This window comes from Euprymna scolopes, chromosome 36 (genome assembly GCF_053919585.1).
Source record: "Euprymna scolopes isolate OS-2025 chromosome 36, ASM5391958v1, whole genome shotgun sequence".
In the NCBI taxonomy this organism is placed as follows: Eukaryota; Metazoa; Mollusca; class Cephalopoda; order Sepiida; family Sepiolidae; genus Euprymna; species Euprymna scolopes.
Window position 1 is genome coordinate 48,116,775 of NC_136517.1, and position 19,751 is coordinate 48,136,525.

A 19,751-nucleotide genomic window follows, 5' to 3' on the forward strand; every position below is an offset into this window, starting at 1 on the left:
TCAGTTTCTAAATATAGTTTTCTGGGGAAAGGGAGTATTGTAAAAACCCATGTAATATGTGCATATATTTCCGCAAACACAAACATACACTTGTGGGAGCAATTTTTGAACTTTAGTTTAACTGATTGTTTAAAATCAATAAATAACTATCATTTCATCATTAATGCAAGCTGTGGAAAATTAAGTTTTAAACAAAAACAAAGAAATAAGAACAATTAAAAGAATCATATTTTGGCATCAGAAAATAGGAATAAAATTTTCCAATTCCTATACCTTAAAAAGCTCCGACTTTCTCAATTCTTGATTCCGATTAATCGTCTCAACACTACCTAAAGTGTATAGACTCAAAGCAATAGAATCTGCTTTGAAATATCATAAAAATTTTTTTTTTTTTAAATCAGTCTCTGAAACAAGTTTTCTGCAAATAAACAATCAACGTAGAAATAAAACTATCACACGTTTCATACCACTGTGCTTTCCATTTTTTTTTTTTTTTTTTTTTACTCGGGAGTCACCACTTCTCAAAGCCCGAAAGCCACTTGAGGATAAGGGTTAATGAATGTAAGGTGGTAGTGTAGTAATCATTAATGGTCTCAGTTGGGTAGAATTTATAATTATGGAGATGGCTCAACAAGAACTTGTTTACATTGGATTTGAAGGCTACCATGTTATATTCAACTGGGAAGCAGGCCAACAGAACAGTGTTCCACAGGCAGGCAGTTCTGGGAGAGAAGCTTTGGTACTTGTACAGTTTAGTCAAGACATTAAAAAATGAAAATATTGAAAAAAAAAAAAAAAAAAAGTTAATTTAATTTGTAGTTTTTATTTTACAGTAGAAAAACACGTTTTTATGAGAGCACGTTGAAGTCCGCCATTACGAAATTTGTTGAACACGCCAAAGGGAGATAACCCCAGTTAAAGCACCGACAACCCCCCCCCATCCCCCACCAACACCATCTTTATTACTAGCTTTTCTTCCTAAAAATCGAACTTTTTGCTCGGTATCGTAACAAATTGTTTTTTTCGCTGTAAAATAAAAACTACTTGATGAAATTAAGTGAAATATTTTTTCAGATAACTTCAGACTATAAGGAGTACGTACAATATAACTTTTCAATATTTTCATTTTTTAATGTTTTGATTAAACTATATAAGCTTTGCCCATGGAATCTGTGTTTTGATTTAGGCACAGTTAGAGTGTAGGGAAAATCATATATATTGGTTGTAGCTAGTCGATTGTTTTTGTTTTTGGTGAATGTTTGGCAAGGGGGAAACAGATTGGAATTGAGACGAGCACTTGCAGTAAATAACGATAGAGCAGAGACAGGTTCGCAACATCTCTTCTGTGGGAAAGAGGTTGCAGGGAAAAGAAAAGGGCATTACCTATTTGATTTCAAAGCCTGTTACGAACTCTATTAAAGACTGGATAGGGCATGCCAAGCAACTCCTGCTGGCAACAGTACTCCATTTTAGGGCATACCTGGCTCTTATATAGATAGAGAATTGCATTGGCAGCAAGATACCTACTGGAGCGGTAGAATGATCCAACCATTTTTCCAGCAATCTTAGCAATAGATTTGATGCATGTGTTCCATTTCAGATCAAGAATGAAGGTCAGTCCCAGAAGCTTGTCAAGACATGCAGCTTCCAAGATGGGACCCATCATTTCAATAAGGGTGTGATTGGTGTCAGAGCAATAATTATGAAAGGAAAAAAGCTCGGTTTTCGATGCATTAAAATGAACCTGTCATCATTTTGCTCATTGCATCACGTTCTCAAGATCAGAAGCGAGAGAGAGAATCAGAAAGATCTTGGTCATTGCTGACCTTTGAAGTGTTGCCATAGACTGCGGTATTATTTGCATCACCTATAATTTTGATAAGTATATAGTAGTTTTATTTGCTCCTGTGATTACCCATGCCCTATTGGGTCAGTATTTGTTATATCTATATGCCACAAATATATAAATAGTATATATCCTCATTAGAACACTCCTGTAATGATCTGGTCCGTATAATGCTGTTTCTGTGCAGTTCTAGGAGCTCCACCCTTTCAAGCTTTGCCTCCTTTCTTTGAGAAACGGGGTTAGTTTATTGTTAATCGCTTGAGGCGCCCTTACCGAGAAATGCTGACAAGGCTGTCCAGGCACGTTTTGCAAGTCAGTGTCTCTCCCTCCTCAATCCCACTTTCTCAGCTTGGTGTCAGTTCTTGCAGTAGGAAATAACTAAATACCCTCTACGGCAGTAAGAAGAGATTATGTTAACTAGTATGAATTTCAACGAGCATTTCTCTTTCCAATGAAACCTTTGAAACCTCCACAAGTCTTCATTGTGTTTCCATGCATAAGTAAATCAGTTTTAAATTAAACAGAAGATTAACAACTACGAGGGGATCACATCCCACGCATGGAAAAGCAACGATCGGAGAATGAAGATCAGTGACCTATGTATAAAACAAAATGCGCTAGAAATGCAGAATGAAATAGCAGAGATGACGTCAGGTGTTCGGGGGGGGGGAGGGTGTTGGAGAACAGAGTTTCTAGTCAGTCAGAGTCGGGAAGCCAGACAAGCGACATGTCTGACAATGTAGAGAGAATCTAAGTGAATGTTGCATTGAGACTCTGCCTGTTCATCTCCATCTTAAGACTATATTAGAAAAATAAGTAATAAAATCTAGATATTGGTCTCTCCTCCCATGAACAAGCTCTTTAAATAAAACCTTGAAAGCCAGTAAGTCTCTATTGTGTTTTCATGCATGAGTAGATACATCTTAAACTAAACAGAAGATCAACAAATATACGTGGATCATGGCTCACGCATTGAAAAACGATGATTGAAGAATAAAAACCAGCAACAGAAATCTTACCTCTCTTATAGTTCTTTCCAATTGGCTCTTTTCACTAGAGAAATTCTCCTTCAATTCCATGCAATTTATTTTGTGTTCTTGTAGTTCATTAACAGTTTTCTGCTTCATTTGCTTAACAAGTTTCAAATCATTGTTCAAAGCTTCAACCTGGAAAATAAAAACAGAAAAACATATATATATATATATAATTCAAACACGGTAGTGTTTGAATATATAGTTAAGTGGCAGTTTTAGTCATTTAAAACTGCTTTAAAACTTCACCACTCACTTATTTTTCAACCAAATTTCAAACAATTATTAGTTTATAGATCACCTTCTCAGCTATATTGTGAAAAAACAATTTTCAATGTTCATTCAATAAAACAAAAATTATGATGAATTTTCTGGGGTTCAAAATCATAAAAATATGTAAGGCGGTGAGCGACGCTTTTTATGACTGGTTTCCATAGCAACCACGTCGCTTCAGCGACTACTGTTGCTACTAATTCGAAAAGAGAAGTAACAAGTTAAACAGAGAGAATGAAAGCATGAAAGGGAGATAATTGAGGGGATTTTATTGAAAGCAGATGAGTGCCGTACATTGTTATTACATATGTGTTTATGGGGGCAAAAAAATAAGACTGAAATTAAACGAAGAACAAGTTAATTTATTGGAAGCCTGGAAAAATCATGGATTACAATAGAAAAATGCGAGCATGAAAAGTAATATGGTTAAGCTTAAACATGGAAAAGTAAAGGACTAGTTGTTAAAACTGGAAAAGAAAAAAAACAAGATATTCTAGTAAAAAAATATAATAAATTTATAACTTAAAATATTGCAGCATTCAGAAGTTTTTTTTATCAAATTTTTAATCAAACAAATGGTTGAAACCATTGCCAAAAGGGAAAATATGATGGAAAAAAATGAAATCTGCTTCATTCGAAACCTTAACCCTGATCTAATAATTATTTTTTAAAAAACAAACATTTTCACTTGGTCAAAATGATAAGACCACTTTATAGATGTATATATATATATATATATATATATATATATGTTATTAATTTACTTGAAACATCCTCGGTTTGTATATATCAATTGTAATAGATTCAAAATCTTTCTCAAAAATATTTTTATAATAAAAAAATGTTTTTTTGTGTTTTTGTTTTTTAAAATAAATTTTGAAAAAAATCCAAGCTTAATGAATATCTTTTTGTTGGGTTTCAGAGCATATATAGTGTAACATAATAATTTTCCAAGTTCAAAATATCAAGTTTAATCTTCGAAATAAGCAACGACAGTATGTCCATTACATGAACCATTGTCCAAAATGATGTTGTTATAAGTTTTTTGAAGGTAAATATCCGATGAGTACGATGCAGCAATAACATAATTTTGTAGACTTGTTAGTCAAAATATGAAACAATATTGTAATGGATACCTATCGAAAAGTAATAAATTACCAACTATGAAAACTTGATATTTGGAACTTGGAAAATTATTATATTACATATATATATATATATATATATATATATATACACACACAATCTCACAGAAACACTGAAAGATAATCAGGACAATAAAAGATAGTTACCTCCTTCTTTGCAGCTTCTGTTTTCTTCTGATAAAGGCTCACCTCTTTCTGAGCTACTTGCAGTTGGTTAGCCAAAGACCGATTCATTTCTTCAGCTTTCGACAACGTCTTCATATTATCCACAATCATTTTCTGTTCTCTTTCGCGCAAATGCCGTTCAACCTTATCGCATTTGCCCTGTTTGGTCCTGCACTCTTCGTTGAGTTGAGCGATGCGTAAATTCAGACTGTCAATTTCATCCTCTTTAGATTTTAATGCAGACTCCTGGTCATTCTGAAAATTAAAAATCCCATGGATCAGCATTGATTTATGTACAGCTAATTTATAAAATAGAAATAGAAAGCAGAGGTGTAATGGATAAACATGAACTGAAGCAAATAAAGACATAACAATGAAATGATTGCAGACCTATGGAGGTTGTGATTAAAGTACTCTGTAAAATTTAATAGTTTAAATTACACTTTTCTAGAGGTTGAAGGTTACATTCTCAGCACAGGGGACACTTAAAAATACATTTGCAAATTACTTCGGACTTTTATCCAGTCATGGCTGACAAAATGAGAGCATGCTACCTTCATGGATTAAATAAAGGGTTCTGTTCGAAATTCTATGTAGATTCCCCGAGTTCCACAGAAAGATTTTCCAAGCTTGACAATACATACCTAAAGAAGGTCGGAGGTTACATCGACCAAAATGTTGTCAAAAATAACACTCAAGTTGAGAAGAGTAGCCAGGTGAATCCAAATAAAAAGTAAATCATTATCTAAAAAATTCAAAAACGATGGAATGAGTTTTGTAGTTATTTTTTTTTTTTATTTCTTGTCATTGCAATTCTATGGAAATTCCATATTTGGAAAAAAAAATTTTCTTTCCTCAAGATATGTGTTCAACTTTAATTCAAGCATGAAAAGGAAAACTGTTGCCGTTGATGACTAATCACTTCATGTTTATCCGTTACACCTTGACATCGTACAAATTACTTTTATATTCACACTTAAATAATACTTCAAGCAAACTATATTAACCTATTTTGTTTTTAACAGAGCTTCCTGGCATCCCGATTAGGAAAATAGATGAGTTTAAAAAATATATATTTCTCTCATTCTAGGCAGCATTACATTTTAAACACATCCCTCCATCCTGCTGCCCCGTATTGGATTTATGACAGCAACTGATAAAAAGGAAAGAAAATAAGTTTTTAGTTTGACTTAGTTTCAGTGTTTTTTGAACATTTACCAGCAAAAATGAAAGAACACAAAACATTTATTATTAAAAAAAAAGTAATTGTTCCTATAAGGAATTTAAAGACATGTCTTTAAGCCTTTCATCTGATAATATATATTATTTCAAAATGCTGTATTTTATTGATTCAAATAACAATAACACTTTTCAGGGATAATACATAAATGATAAATGAAAATGATTTTGCATTTAATCATTTTGATAAAATTAATATTTCATTTGATGCTCATTTCTTACTTTTACTCTGGATACTATTAGACATGTTGAATTTTGGTCAAAAGAATTATTTTATAATTCACCTTTTTTAGATGCACATTATTTTTAGAAAAAAAAAAAAAATATGTTGAATTGTTTATTTCTATCTTATTAAATACAGATTCAAGTGTGTGCACATTTTTTCTATAAAAAAGAAACAATGTTTGATTCAGTCCATGATTAAACACAGATTCAGTTTGAAAATATTTATGAACAACTTTTACTTATTCATATTGTTTGAATTCTTTCAATTACTGTTCTCATCTTTAGTGTTGTTATCGACGTTTCAGTTGATGTAACCTCCGACCTTCTTCAGGTGTATCTTCTTGAACTCCGGAATCTTTGTGCATGGAATTTCAAATGGAATCCTTTATTTAATCTGCAGGAATAGCAAGGATCTGTGGCATAGTGGATGAAAGTACTTGGCAAAAATCAGTGTAAACTTGCACTCTTCTGGAGATTGAAAGTTCAATCCTCAGCACGGGTAACACTCAAAATACAAATACGAATTACTTAGGACTTCTAAGTCATCGCTAACAAAACATGATTTAAATAAAAGGTTCTGTTCAGAATTCTGTGCAGAAAGATTTCCAGAGTTCAACAAAATATACCTGAAGAAGGTCAGGGGTTACATCGATTGAAATGTCGTGAAAATAACACTCAAGATGAGAACAATAGTCTAAAAAATCCAAATAAAATGAATAATCAATCTTCATCTAAAAAAATTCAAAAACATAACTATCGCTTACCTTAAGTTTGTTGCATTCAGCTTCAAGTACGGAGAGTTTTTCTTTAATAAGAAACTTTTCCGTTTTCAATTGCTTTTCTGTCTCTGCGTGAACAGCTTTCATTTTTTGTTCTTTTAATGAAATGGCTTCTTCAGCTTTTGTCTGTGAACTCAAAAAGTTCTGCTGAATCTCTTCATACTTGGCATGCGATGCACTCACTTCTTGCAGGTGACATTCTGGAAATGACCAAATTAGAAATAAAATTCTCAAAGACAGAATTTGGTGATGTCATTGGTCATACGCCATCGTCGGTATAACAGAATATTTTAAATGTTAAATTCTTTAGATAGAAAATGAAGAATTGAAATGATGAAACCATTTTGATAAGTGATGAGAGACAAATATGAAAAAATGAAAATGTTTCTGATCAATGATTATAATTATCTATTACATAAATGATTGAAAAAAATTATTTTGAAAATGAGGACATATTCTGCTTTCAAGCAAAATATCTCTTGTATTCCCCCCCCCCATTTTCGACTGGTGAATATATACCTACTTTCCAAATTGCTGTTTTTATCAAGGGAGATAACAAAAGGCAAAGAGTTACTTCCTTTTGAATATAAAATACTATTTTTCTCTAGCTGGAGTGTGTTTCATTTAACAGAAACAAAACCAGAATTAACTATCAATTCAAAGGAGGTGCATATGTGTTTGTGCACATATTTTCTATGGATCAACTATTTCTAGGTAGGAACTCGGAACAAAATTTTAGTAAATGCTTATTGTGAAATTAGATGTGACATTCAAAAAGTCCTGCTGTGGTGCATGCTGTTGTCAGACAGCAATTTGTTAATGACTGCTCTCGGCCGTGTGTTGATAATGGGTCACATCATCACGCAACAGTAACTGACCTAATAGCTTACATGTTTAGTTATTCAATAGACTGTTGCAGGAGGGATAATATGTCAGTAGTGATTTCGTTGGTTAGTGTAGATTTGGTTAGAGTCAGCTAACTTCTGGGGTAGCCCTACCGTAAGCAAATCAGTTCTTTCACTTTTATTGTTCTCCATTTATTGAAATAAAATAGAAAGAAAAGATCATTATTGAAAAGTATACAATAAAAATCAACATTATACAGATAAAAATAACACAATTAGTCCATATTTACAAATTTTAATAATAAATTAAGTTTTTATTTAATTTTAAATTTTATAAAGAAATATGTTATGTTTATGAAATTATAAAAATCAAAATTTTCTTTTAAATTAAAAAAATGAAAGTTTTCATTATTTTGAATTTTTACAATAACTGTTAATGAAAGCATAAATATATTGGTAAAACGTAAAAAAAAAAAAATTAAAAAAAAGACTACATGCACATGAGAAATAGGTTGGTTGTTTTTGTTTTATGGCATATCAACCCTTTTCGAGTTATTTAATGCCGAATCCAAAGATTTTGAAGAAAAATTTTTTAATAGAATATATTTGTTGTTTTCAAGTCGGTTTCTATTTAACCCATAGTAGGGACTCTAACAGGTACTACCACTCCGGGTCAGAGTGGACCTGGGAGCAATGGTAATTAAAGGGTGGCTCCACACTCGCCAAAGCCCGCAAGCTGGGGCCTCACCACTGGATATAGTTTAAGGTCATACCCAGGACCGAGAGAAATAGGAGCGAGAGAAAAAAAGTGAAGAAACTGATTTGCTTTGTTACTGCTTTCAGTAGCACTACACTGGAAGTTAGGAACTACGTTAGCCGACTATAACTGAAATGTACTTATCTTTATACTGTCCTCCTGAAATGTCGACATCTAACTACGCTCAGGGACTAATCTTAGAATTATGGATGTTAGATTTTGAATTTGGGAATTCCAGGTGCTTTATGTGTCCTCCACTTATCTTGGCATTGTTTCCAGTCTTGCCACTGGACCCAAGGAGCACCGATTCAGGAGAGGTGTGGTTAAAGATTGTGCAACCCTTGCATCACAATTACATGCACAACTACCCTTACAGGGATGTGCATTGTCTCCTGAGACTGAACCGAAGCATCAATCAAATACGCTAAGGCATTTCCTGTTCATATATATATATATATATATATATATATATATATATATATATATATATATATATATATATGTGTGTGTGTTATCACCCATCTCCTTTTTAATGAAATTTGAGGTAGATTATGTAACAGAAACTAAGTCTTCATTACAGTAGAAATTTTAACGCTTTTTTAAACTTATAGCTGCATTACTTCATTGTATTCTCAATAAATTTTTTGTTGTCATACAAAAGTAAAGATAAAAACTTTGAAAATATCACATCTTTGAGAAATATGCTAGTTTCCATTAAACAGACACCAAATTACTGATGTGGATGGACCCACCGTTTAGACCACAGAACATGAAACAGGTGTAAGAAAGACATATAAACCAAAAAGGATTACAAGGAGAGAATAATGGGTAAGTCACAGCAATTACCATTATAATAAGATATTTATTTTCAAACAAGGATCCTATCTTTATTTATTTTTTTCTTTCCATCTCGTAAACTCGCAAATTATCATATCCAGTTTAACAGCCATTTTACATATTGGCATGTGTTGGATGGTTTTAAGAAATTGACCATCTCAAATCCTTCCTTATCAGTTTCTATGTTTTCCTTGACCTTACCTTACTAGCTGAACCTGCTACCCACAATGTTCTACATCTACCAACCAAGAACTCTCATCCATTCTTACAATGTGATCAAACCAATGAAATCTGTTCTGCATACATCTCTCCATACTGTTCAGATTTAATCTTCCTCTGAGGTCATCAGACCTAAGCCTGTATTTAAGACTTGCATCACACATCCATTGTATTATCCTCACAATTCTTTTTGTACAATACATGGATGCTACCCAGATTGATAACTACCAACCTCAGCATTGAACACCATCTTTCATTTCCTCTTTTAGACATATTGTCGTTTCTAACACTGGCAGACACCGAGGGGTGCACACAGTCGCTCACAAGTGTTTAAAAATAAAATAAGACAACTCAAACGAAAACAAGGAAAACACATCGAGATGCGTGTGTGACACCATCACAGGAAAAGTCTGTCGAAGCCTGTCATTCGCAGATAAATTAATTTCCTCATCTCGACCCCTTAAAGATCACGAGAAGTCATGCATGGTGGGAGAACGAGGAATGATGAAGAAGACCTGAAAAAGCGAGTTGAAGTTCTTTTCTATTCTTTGTCTTCTTTTGTGACCGAGTCTACATGTTGGGTGCCTACATGTTACCGCATGTGTAAACATGTACTATGTTACATAGGCTCATTTTCATAAATCATTACCCAGCATGCACGTGCCCGATACTCCTAAAAACAAAAAATTTTAAAAGAACAAAGCAAAACAAAAATTTTACCTTTAAGTTGGTCGATTTCTGCCTTGTACGATATCTCCAGTTCAGACATTTTCATTTCATAATCATGTTTCATTTGTTCAAATTCTTTGCTGTAGTTCTCAGTCAGTTGTGAGATTTTCTCCTGATTACAGCTCTCCAACTGGCTGATCTGTGTCCGCAGCTGATCACTTTCAACTTTATGCATCTCGTTTGCAGTGGACAGCACCTGCTGAGCTGTGTCCAAGTGTTTTTTCAACGCCGTCACTTGCTCTTCTAGCCTCTTCCTTATTTCATTAACTTGACGTTCACCCTCCGACTTTTCGTTAACCACCTGCTCCTCAAGGCAGCTTACGTGCATCTCATGCTGTCTGAGCTTCTCTTCCAGTTCGGACACCCTCAACTCGTAAGCCCCTACGGATGCCTGGTTTTGTTCTTTCACGTTCTCCGATGTGGCGACAATAAGATCAAACTCAGCACGCTGTTTTGAAAGTTCTTTCTCCTTATCACTTAGTTTAGCCCGAATTTCTGCCAACTCAGACTTAGCCGTGGCAATCTCAGCTGACATTTCTTGATTAAGATTTTCATTTTGCGCAATGAGAGTTTCATGTTCTTGTTGTAAGGCAGTCACTTTCTCCTGCAATTCTGCATCCTGGACCTTTCGTATTTCCAGCAACAAAGTTTCCTTCTCCTCCTCTGCGACCTGCCGTGGTATGTAATCAACAATTAATTTCTCTTCATAACTACTTTCCAGATTCTTTAAAGAAAGCTGGTGTTCTTCAGTGATCTGTTGGACCTTTTTCTCATGCTCAACAGTCAGCTCATTTGTTATTTGCATGATCTCCGCCTGGTATTTCTCTTTGTGCTCTTCAAAAACACTGTTCGGTACGAAATCATTGGCAATCTTTTCTTGATATTCCAACACAACTTTTTCCAATGCTTCTTTGTGTTCCTTTTGTTGCAATTCCATTTTGTTAGAATATTTCTTGATATTCTTCTGCAACTGATCCACCTCAAGGAAATGTTTCCGATTCTGCTCTTGTGCCTCACAAGATAACCGAGTTTCAAATTGAGCCTTCAAATCACTGATACCAGCTTCATGTTCAACTTGAAGTTCTTCCAGAATCTTTTTATGTTCCTGTTCAAGATTTTCTCTCAATTCGTTGATGTCAGTTTCATGTTTCTGTTTTTGCTCTTGTTCCTGACAAGATAACCGAGTCTCAAATTGAGCCTTCAGGTCACTAACACCAGCTTCATGTTCAACCTTAAGCTCTTCCATAACCTTCACATGTTTTTGCTCAAGATTTTCCTTCAGTTCTTTAATTTCAGTTTCATGTGTCTGATTCTGCTTTTGAATTTCACAAGACAAATGGCTCTTCAGGTCATTAATGCCAGCCTCATGTTCAACTTTAAGCTCTTCCACAACCGTTTTGTGTTTTTGCTCAAGATTTTCCTTCAGTTCTTCAATTTCAGTTTCACGTCTCTGATTCTGCTCTTCTGCATCATGAGACATTTGAGTTTCAAACTGATTCTTAAGATCACAGACACTAGTTTCGTACTCAACGTGAAGCTCTTCCACAACTTTTTTGTGCTCCTGCTCAAGAATTTTCTTCAGTTCCTCAATTTCAGCTTTGCGTTTCACTTCCAGACTCTCAATCACAGATATTCCGACATAGTTTTCACAGATCTTGTTTTCATAGTCTGCAACCACGGCGTCAAGTTTCTGTTCATAGTCCAGCTTCATTTCCTGCTGAATTGCCACCATTGCAGATTTGTGTTCATCTCCAAGTTCCACCATTTGGTGTCGAGTAGCTTCAAGGGTCTCTGACAGATCGAGAAATTCAGTTTTTTTCTCCTCGAGTTGAGCCTCTGTTTGCTCAAGGTTCAATTTGAGCAAGTTTGTTTCTTGATCATTAGCCAACAACTTTTGATTCAATGTCGCTATGGATTCTTCCAGTTTGCTTTGGTTCTCCAACTGACTTTCGATTAAAGACTTCTTTTCGGTAAGAACCAAACTCATTTCAGAAACATTCTGTTCTGCAGTAACCAAGTGTGCCTTTTTCTCATTCAGTTCTTCCTCGACTTCTTTATATTTCTGTAATAGATTTTCATTATTGGTCTTTAACTGGCACATCTCTTCACGAACAGACTTTAATTCGTTCTCAAGCATTCTAGTTTGCTCCTTCAGCTCAGCTGCAAATGCAGTTTTTTCTTCTAACAATCGACTAACAGTGCTACCCTCGGCAATGGCATTCTCAAGCTGAGTCATGAAGTTTTCCCTGTCGCTAACAATCTGATTATCCAGGACTGTTTTCTGTTCCTCCAGACTTTTAATACAAGTAGCATTCTCTTCTAGTTGGTGCTGCTGTTGATCCTTTACGGACTCCAACTGTTCGCATTGATTTTTCAAGTCTTTCAGATTTTTGTCCAGCATTTCAGCTTCCTGATTCTTAACTTGTAGATTTTCTTCCAGTTCCAAAAGTCTAGTCTCTTGCAACGTACATCTCTCTTCAGCAACAGCCAGTTTCTTAGAATTATCTTCGACTGTATGGAAAATACCCTTTCCAACTGATTCCATAAGTTTTCCAATATCCAAAGACTGGTCTACGTCTTCGATGCTCAACTCTACATTTGTCACTTTTGCAACTTGATCAACAAGACCTGCCAGATTTGCTTTGGAGTTTTCGATCTGCTGATTCAAATTTACAATCTCCTGCGAGAGGGCTTGCCTTGTGGCACCCAGTTCTTTTTCATGCGATTCAACAAGGTAGCTCTTCTCGGTGGATAGCTCATTCAGCTTTCTTTCCAAGTCGGTCAGTTCGGATTCCTTGCATGCCAACTGGCTTTGAATTGTTACAAAGTTGTTATTAAGCAAAGAGTTCTTCTCTTGTAAGTCATCGTACAGTTTTTGCAGCTGCGACAGTTGATCCTGCAATGTCTCCACGTGATGTAATTTCTCTTCAAGATCCTGCCGGGTTTCAGTCAGGAGATCAGTGCGTTTCTGCAGCTGCGATTTCAACTCACAGTTTTCATCCAATGAAGACTTCAACTCTCCAGAGAGTTTCTCCAAGGAACATCTGGTGCTCTCTGCAAATTCCGTCCGTTCTTGTTCAAGAGTTTTAATCTGAGTCTCAAACATTTTCTTATCAGAACTGTTTTTGTCGATCCAATGTTGTGATTCTTCAAGAGCCACTTCATGCTTCTTTTCAAATTCTTGTAGTTTCTCTTGGCAATCCTTTTTATCTGCAATCAATTTATTCAGCTTTTCAGTTAATTTCCCAATATTCAGCTCAAATTCCTCACATCGCTCGGCAGACATTTTCAAATCGGTCTGAAGCTTCAGATTCTCTTGTTTATCCAAACGGACTTGAGATTCCAACTTAGACACCTTACCTTGCAATTCAAACTTCAAATTAGTCAATGATTCTACTTGTCCATCGTACTCATCTACTTTCTCACGGAGTTGGTGCCGAAGACGTTGCGTTTCCCCTTCAGCCACTTTTACGTCTTCCTTCAACTGACCAATCATCTCATTCAATTCATTTTCGACCTCCTCCCGTTGAGAAGTGAGGTTTCTTTCTATATTCTCTCGCAATCTCTTCTCAGTTTCCAATTGTTGTTCCAGGTCTTTCCGTTCCATCGCAACAGACTCATTTTCGGCCAACAATTCCTGCTCCCTCGAGGCAAACTCCATCTTCAGAGTTTCCAGCTGAGATTTCAGATTTTTTGCCTTCTCTTCCACAGCTGCCTTATCTGCCTCATACGTCTGTTCCAGTTTCTTCTTATCATTCCGCAATTCACCGACCGACTGCACCAAAGTTTGGCGACGCATTTCACTGCTCTTGAAGTCATTTTCCAGTTGCTGAAGAAAATACAAACAAAAAAAGATAAAATTTTTAAAAAGTCTTGTTATAAACTAAGACTGGAAGTATTATTGACAGGACAATTTCTCTGCACCATTGGACTCTAAAATAATGGTGTTTGTCCAGAATACAACCTAAATACAAATAAAAAATCTTTATGATGTATCTACCTATCACAATGAAAATGACATTCCAAAAATCATAAATTAATATTTTTTTTTATATATAGAGAATCAATTTTTAATCTTTATTTTTGGAGAGGTTGTTAAGGGGGAGTAAATAGTAATGAATTTTAAAGATGGAGGACAGACTCGCTTCCTCATGAGATTTGATTTTCTTGGAAAAAAAAAAAAATAAATAAATACAAAAAAACTACACAATCAATTTACGTAATTTTTGGCATATGATATTTTCATTATAAAGATTTTTCTCTATATATATATTTTTTTTATTAAACTGAAATCTGCACAAGCATCAAAATAACAAGTAGACCTTCCACCGAATCACAGGTAACCACTAAATTCTTAGAATTTTAGACAATCCATATGAAATTCCCTGGACAATGCTTCTAAGACAAATAAAAAGCAACAAACTCCGCACAAAACCCTGATATACTTACTTACCACTTTCTTGTTTAAAATGACTCATTTATCGTAAACAAGGTATATTGTCAGGTGGACATAAGGGGCTACTTTGTGAGACCATGCCTACAGAGGCACTATGTGTAGGGAGTTGAGCAACAAGATATGTTTGCATTACATTTAAATTTTTGCATGTTAGTGCAGTCAGGAAAGAGGAAAGGAATTCCAAAGTCTAACAGTTTGAGGAAAGGAATGATTAGAATAGAAAAATTTCCGGCATTTAGGAACCTCTACGATAAAGGAGGTGGAATTTTGCTTCTTGTCAAATTAGTTGGGAGTGTTTACGTTAAGGGAACACAAGTGCTTTAATATCAAAACTCTCACAAAACCTGCTGTTAATCCTAACATGAATTCAAGCACATCTGCATATTACTTGAACTATGTGCACCAACTATTCACTGCCCCTAATTTATGCAAGTTACGAATATCAATCGCAAGTAAAAAAAATTGTGTACTTGGAGTTTCAAAACTATGCATACAAACACTTGATCTTTATGTAAAATGCTTCGGCAGTTATATAATACTAGAAATTCTTCTGTGAAATCATCTTCAATTTGGTTCAAAATATAATTAAACTCCAAAACTTTAACTGTAACAAAATAATTGGATGAACATAAATCTGTTGGGTTTTACATATATAGATCACAATGAAGTGGAGGTTTGCATAGTTTAAAAACACAGAGTACACATATTTTAGTAGAGAGTAAGAGTGATGATTTCGTCAACAGACAAAAGATACTTTTTACAAACTTAAAACCAGAGTCAGGGTTTCTGAAGCAGCCCAACCCAGATTTTAGCCTATTTTTAAAAATCAACACTTTTACCTTTTGACTAGGAACAAAGTGTAGTACCTGTTCTGATATCCTGATAAATTCCATCTTTTCTGTTTTGTCAGTGAAGGAAAAATCTTTCTAGACTGAAGAAATTTTTTATTCGTGTTATAATGCAGAGTGCCTCTTAACTCTTTATGACCGGATTGAATTAATTTGTTCAGTTGTAAATAAATGAATATAACGGCATAAATAAAGTTGGAATTGATTCAAACACGCCTTGTACATATTAGTTCAGTATCTGGGTAGATACCAGATACTTCTAGATTGCAACTGTACATTGCTTACATTCAGTATGCTGCCATCTAAAATTAACATTTTTTTTTTTAATCATCTACATCATAATTCAAGTCAAAGGATTAAGGTTGCTGGATTTTCCCTCACATTAAAAACTGATTTTGTGTCTAACTTTGCCCCAAAAGAGAGGAGTAAAAAAGCTCCACAGGTGAAAAGTGGGGGTCCAGTTTTTTTGTTTTTTTTTTAAAGAAAATATTATCGAGTTGTTTACTTACAGCATTTGCCAACTTGAGTTCCGTGCTAACACAAGATAATTCCATCTGCGTTTGGCACATTTTTGTTTGCAATTGTTGAAGGTCCGTTTTGTATTTCATTTCTGTTTGATGCCATTGTGTTTCTTTTGTGTCAAATGCGTCCAGGTTAGCAGTCAACTTTTCAATATTACGCTGGCTCTCTTGTAAATGGCGCTGACACTTTTCGAGGTCAATCTCAAAATCTTCATTCTTTTTCTTGAGCATGTCATTCTCAGACTGAACTTGAAAAACTTCTTCGGAGAGTTTCAAAGATTTTGACTAGAAAAGATAAAAATAAATAATAAATAAATTGCCCATCAAAAACTTTAAAAAAATAAAACAAGTTATCCAGTGTAACATTTTGAAAGCTGTCCATTATTTTTTTTTCAGGCAATTTTCAAGAAGTAAAACAAATCTGGTTTAAAAGTGAAGAGTTCATTTTTAATATTTTATAATGATATTAGCATGGTTGCCCGGGTGTTGAGAGGTGGTATAGTAAGGTATTGAGCACCCACCGCCCCCAATTTTTAATCAAAACAGCAGCGAGTACCCGTGCGAGCACAAAAAAATAGCCGCAGTACTCTGGCTCGAACCTGTAACACGAAAACAGAAAAGGGAGGTGAAAAAAGCAAATGCGTTAGCCGTTTCGCCTACGTGTAATGTTGTGACCCTTTGGGCTGTGATCATAGCGTAGTATCTGTTAACTGTGGCAAGCAGGGCCAAGGGTTAAAACATTAATTCGAACGACGGCGGGGGTCGCTGGATCAATTATTATGATTAGAAAAATAAACAAATTGGGGAAAAATGATTGACATATATAATATAATAATATGGCAAAAGGAATGTGAAAATAAAAGATACAAACATGATTTTTGGTTCGCATAAACAAATAACTGGATTGAGGTTATATCAGCTGTTGGTTTGAGACATGTAATGAAATGTAGATTTGGGGAGATACTAGGAGTTGTTTAGAGAACGGACGACTCAAGGGGGCAGCATCATTTCAGGCAGCCAAGATGTAAAAACGTGTAATCTTTGAAGATGTCGGCCGGATCATGAAAATAAATTTTTGTGAAAAATTCAGTCATGTGTTGTCTTATTTACATATGTTAAAAAGAACTGTTTGTCTACAACTGTTTCGATACGTCCACGTTAATTGTTTCCTATTAGAACTGTTGCATAAATGTTAAAATTTACACACTAGACGATCAACTAAATGATACAACGTATATATATATATATACACGCATTTACACGTACATGCAGATAAGATATAAACCCTACTATTCAACGTGTACGTTGTTATAGAACGTAATCATACACACAACGTAACACACGGCACATTTGTGATGTCACAGGCCATCAAAATAACGTTTTAAATGTATGAGGATTATGGCAAAATATGCAAAAATGTTGATGCAAAAACTGAACCCTCCTTGCAAAAAAACGGCCCAGTTGATGGTTATAGAATTAATGTTTTTGGATATTTCATCTGAGAGATCAATAACGGTTTTCACGTACACTGATCAAAGCGCTTATTGCTATTCTGGATGTGCTGCACGAGTGCCGAGGTTTGTTTCAGTTTTGTTTTTTTATATACTGACTAGCGGGGGGTACCCGGCGTTGCCCGGGTGCTTGTAGGTGTATGCATTTGGGGGGGGGGGGAAGAATAAAAAAGGAAACTTAACCCTATTTGAATATAAAGAAAAAAAAAACGATAAAAAACAGCAATTTTAAAAATGGAAAAAAAAAAGGGAGGGGGCTTGGTAACAGGTCAGCTCGAACTTGGAGCCTTGAGGCCCATAGACTAAGCCTGAACAACTGCGCTACATCGACAGTCAATGTAAGAGCGATTAAAAAGTTAATGTCAATCATCACACTATTCCCCAGTTTTTAATGAGGTCAAATCGTTTTACTGCGAGATAATTGGCCGTGACGTTTACATCCGGCTCAAATCCAGTTTCGTTGTTTTTATACTGAAAAGTGAAAGCAACATGCGGCGATCCGAATATGTGGAATATTTATCTTTTGAAAGTCGGGCGAATTAAATAGACAGGCGACCCCCGTTGTTAACTCGTAGATATTATCATTTAGACGTGATATAAAAAGTTTTAAGTTTGATTGATTGATTGATTGGTTTTACGGCATATCAACCTATGTGGTCATTTAATGCCGGAGTCCTTTTTTTTTTTTTTTAACTTTTTTTATTGGGAGGGGGGGAACGACTTTTTCAGCCTTTCCTCCCTTTTTTTATAAAATTGAACTAAGAAATTAAATGTTGTATTTATACATGGATGTGTATATTTGGATGACTTTAAATTTCCTTAAATTTTCTTATATAAATTTACTTTCCTTAGGTATGCTAGAATATTTGCTGAGTTGACCTTTTCAAAAAGGTCTTCCATATTGCTTTCTGTATAATATAATTTTCTAGTTGGGGCAAGGTCATCACACCCAACTAGGATATGTTTTACTGTGAGTGTCTCCTGGCATGGGATGCACTCTGGCGCCGATTCTCCATTTAGTATATAAGAATGAGTAAAGTTGGTGTGCCCTATGCGCAGCCGAGTCAGTATCACATCTTCTCGGCGTGATCTCTTGATGTCCGGACATCGTTCCTTAAGTTCAGGTTTGATTGAGTATAATTTGTTGCCCTCTTGCTGACTCCACCGCAGTTGCCATTTTTCCTGTATGTATGCTTTTATCTGGGGTCTAAGATCAGTATGTGGAATCTTAAAATTGTCAGTTGGAAGGTGAGAAGATCTTTTTGCAGCTGTATCTGCCCTGTCATTGCCTTTGATCCCCACATGGCTGGGGATCCAGACAAGAATAATGTTTTTAGTAGTTGAAAGGATATTGATTTTTTCTATTAATTTTGTTGTTAGTGGATTTTCTTGTTTTTGATTTTGTATAGATAATAGGACTGATAGAGAATCTGTGAGAATGATGAAGTTTTTGGTGGTTTCCTCTGAAATTATGTTGAGTGCTAGATCGATAGCTATAGTCTCTGCAGTGAATATAAATGCTTCATTTTGAAGATTTCTCTTCATTGTGGTTTTATGGTACGTTGCTGCACATCCAGTGTGATTGTTGCTTTTAGACCCGTCTGTGTAGATAAAGGTGTAGTCTGAATATTGTAATTTTAAATGTTGAAGTTCGTCATGGTATTCAATAGGGTTTGTGGTAGATTTGGACTTTTTGTTTAGGTTGAGTTTTATTTCAACTTGTTTCATGGTCCATGGGGGTGTTTTAGGCAGTATGAAGTTGTGAATGCTGGAGATTGGAATTTTCGATTCTTCAATGCTTTCCTTCATTCGGAGCCCGAACGTTTTGATAGTTTTTCTTCTCATGTTAAAGAGTTCTTCATATTTAGGATAGAAGGTACATTGGTATGCAGGGTTGTTTGGGCAAGACTTCAGTTTCAGTAAATATTGAAGGGCTAACTTTTCTCGCCTTAGATCTAGTGGGGGTTCGTGTGCTTCCGTGTATAGACTGTTCACGGGGGAAGTTCTGTATGCTCCTAGGGCCAATCTTAGGCCAGTATGGTGAATAGGGTCTAGGCTTTTTATATATGATGTTCGGGTTGATCCATATATGAAACAACCGTAGTCTAACTTTGAGCGGACTAGTGCTCTGTAAAGTTTAAGGAGTGTTTCCCTGTCTGCACCCCAATCGGTATGTGCTACCACTCTCAAAAGATTTACAGCTTTGTTACATTTTTTTTTCAGATAGTTTATGTGTGGGATGAATGTTAACTTTTTGTCAAATAAAATCCCTAAGAATTTGTACTGGTCAGTAACTGGTATGGGCATTCCTTCCATGGTTAGGAC

General features: G+C 35.2%; 1 protein-coding gene across 2 annotated transcripts in view; it reads right to left on the reverse strand.

The window, feature by feature from the left end:
* The window catches only part of LOC145260455 (uncharacterized), a 122,223-nt gene that overhangs the window by 21,681 nt on the left and 80,791 nt on the right, over positions 1–19,751 (reverse strand). For both annotated transcript variants that reach the window (XM_080118510.1, XM_080118509.1), the window contains exons 15-19: positions 15,904–16,200; positions 10,082–13,919; positions 6,689–6,903; positions 4,443–4,715; positions 2,866–3,012 (exon numbers count right to left, since the gene is read on the reverse strand). In XM_080118510.1, the coding sequence (XP_079974636.1) occupies positions 2,866–3,012; positions 4,443–4,715; positions 6,689–6,903; positions 10,082–13,919; positions 15,904–16,200 (4,770 nt within the window). The remainder of the gene's footprint in view (positions 1–2,865; positions 3,013–4,442; positions 4,716–6,688; positions 6,904–10,081; positions 13,920–15,903; positions 16,201–19,751) is intronic.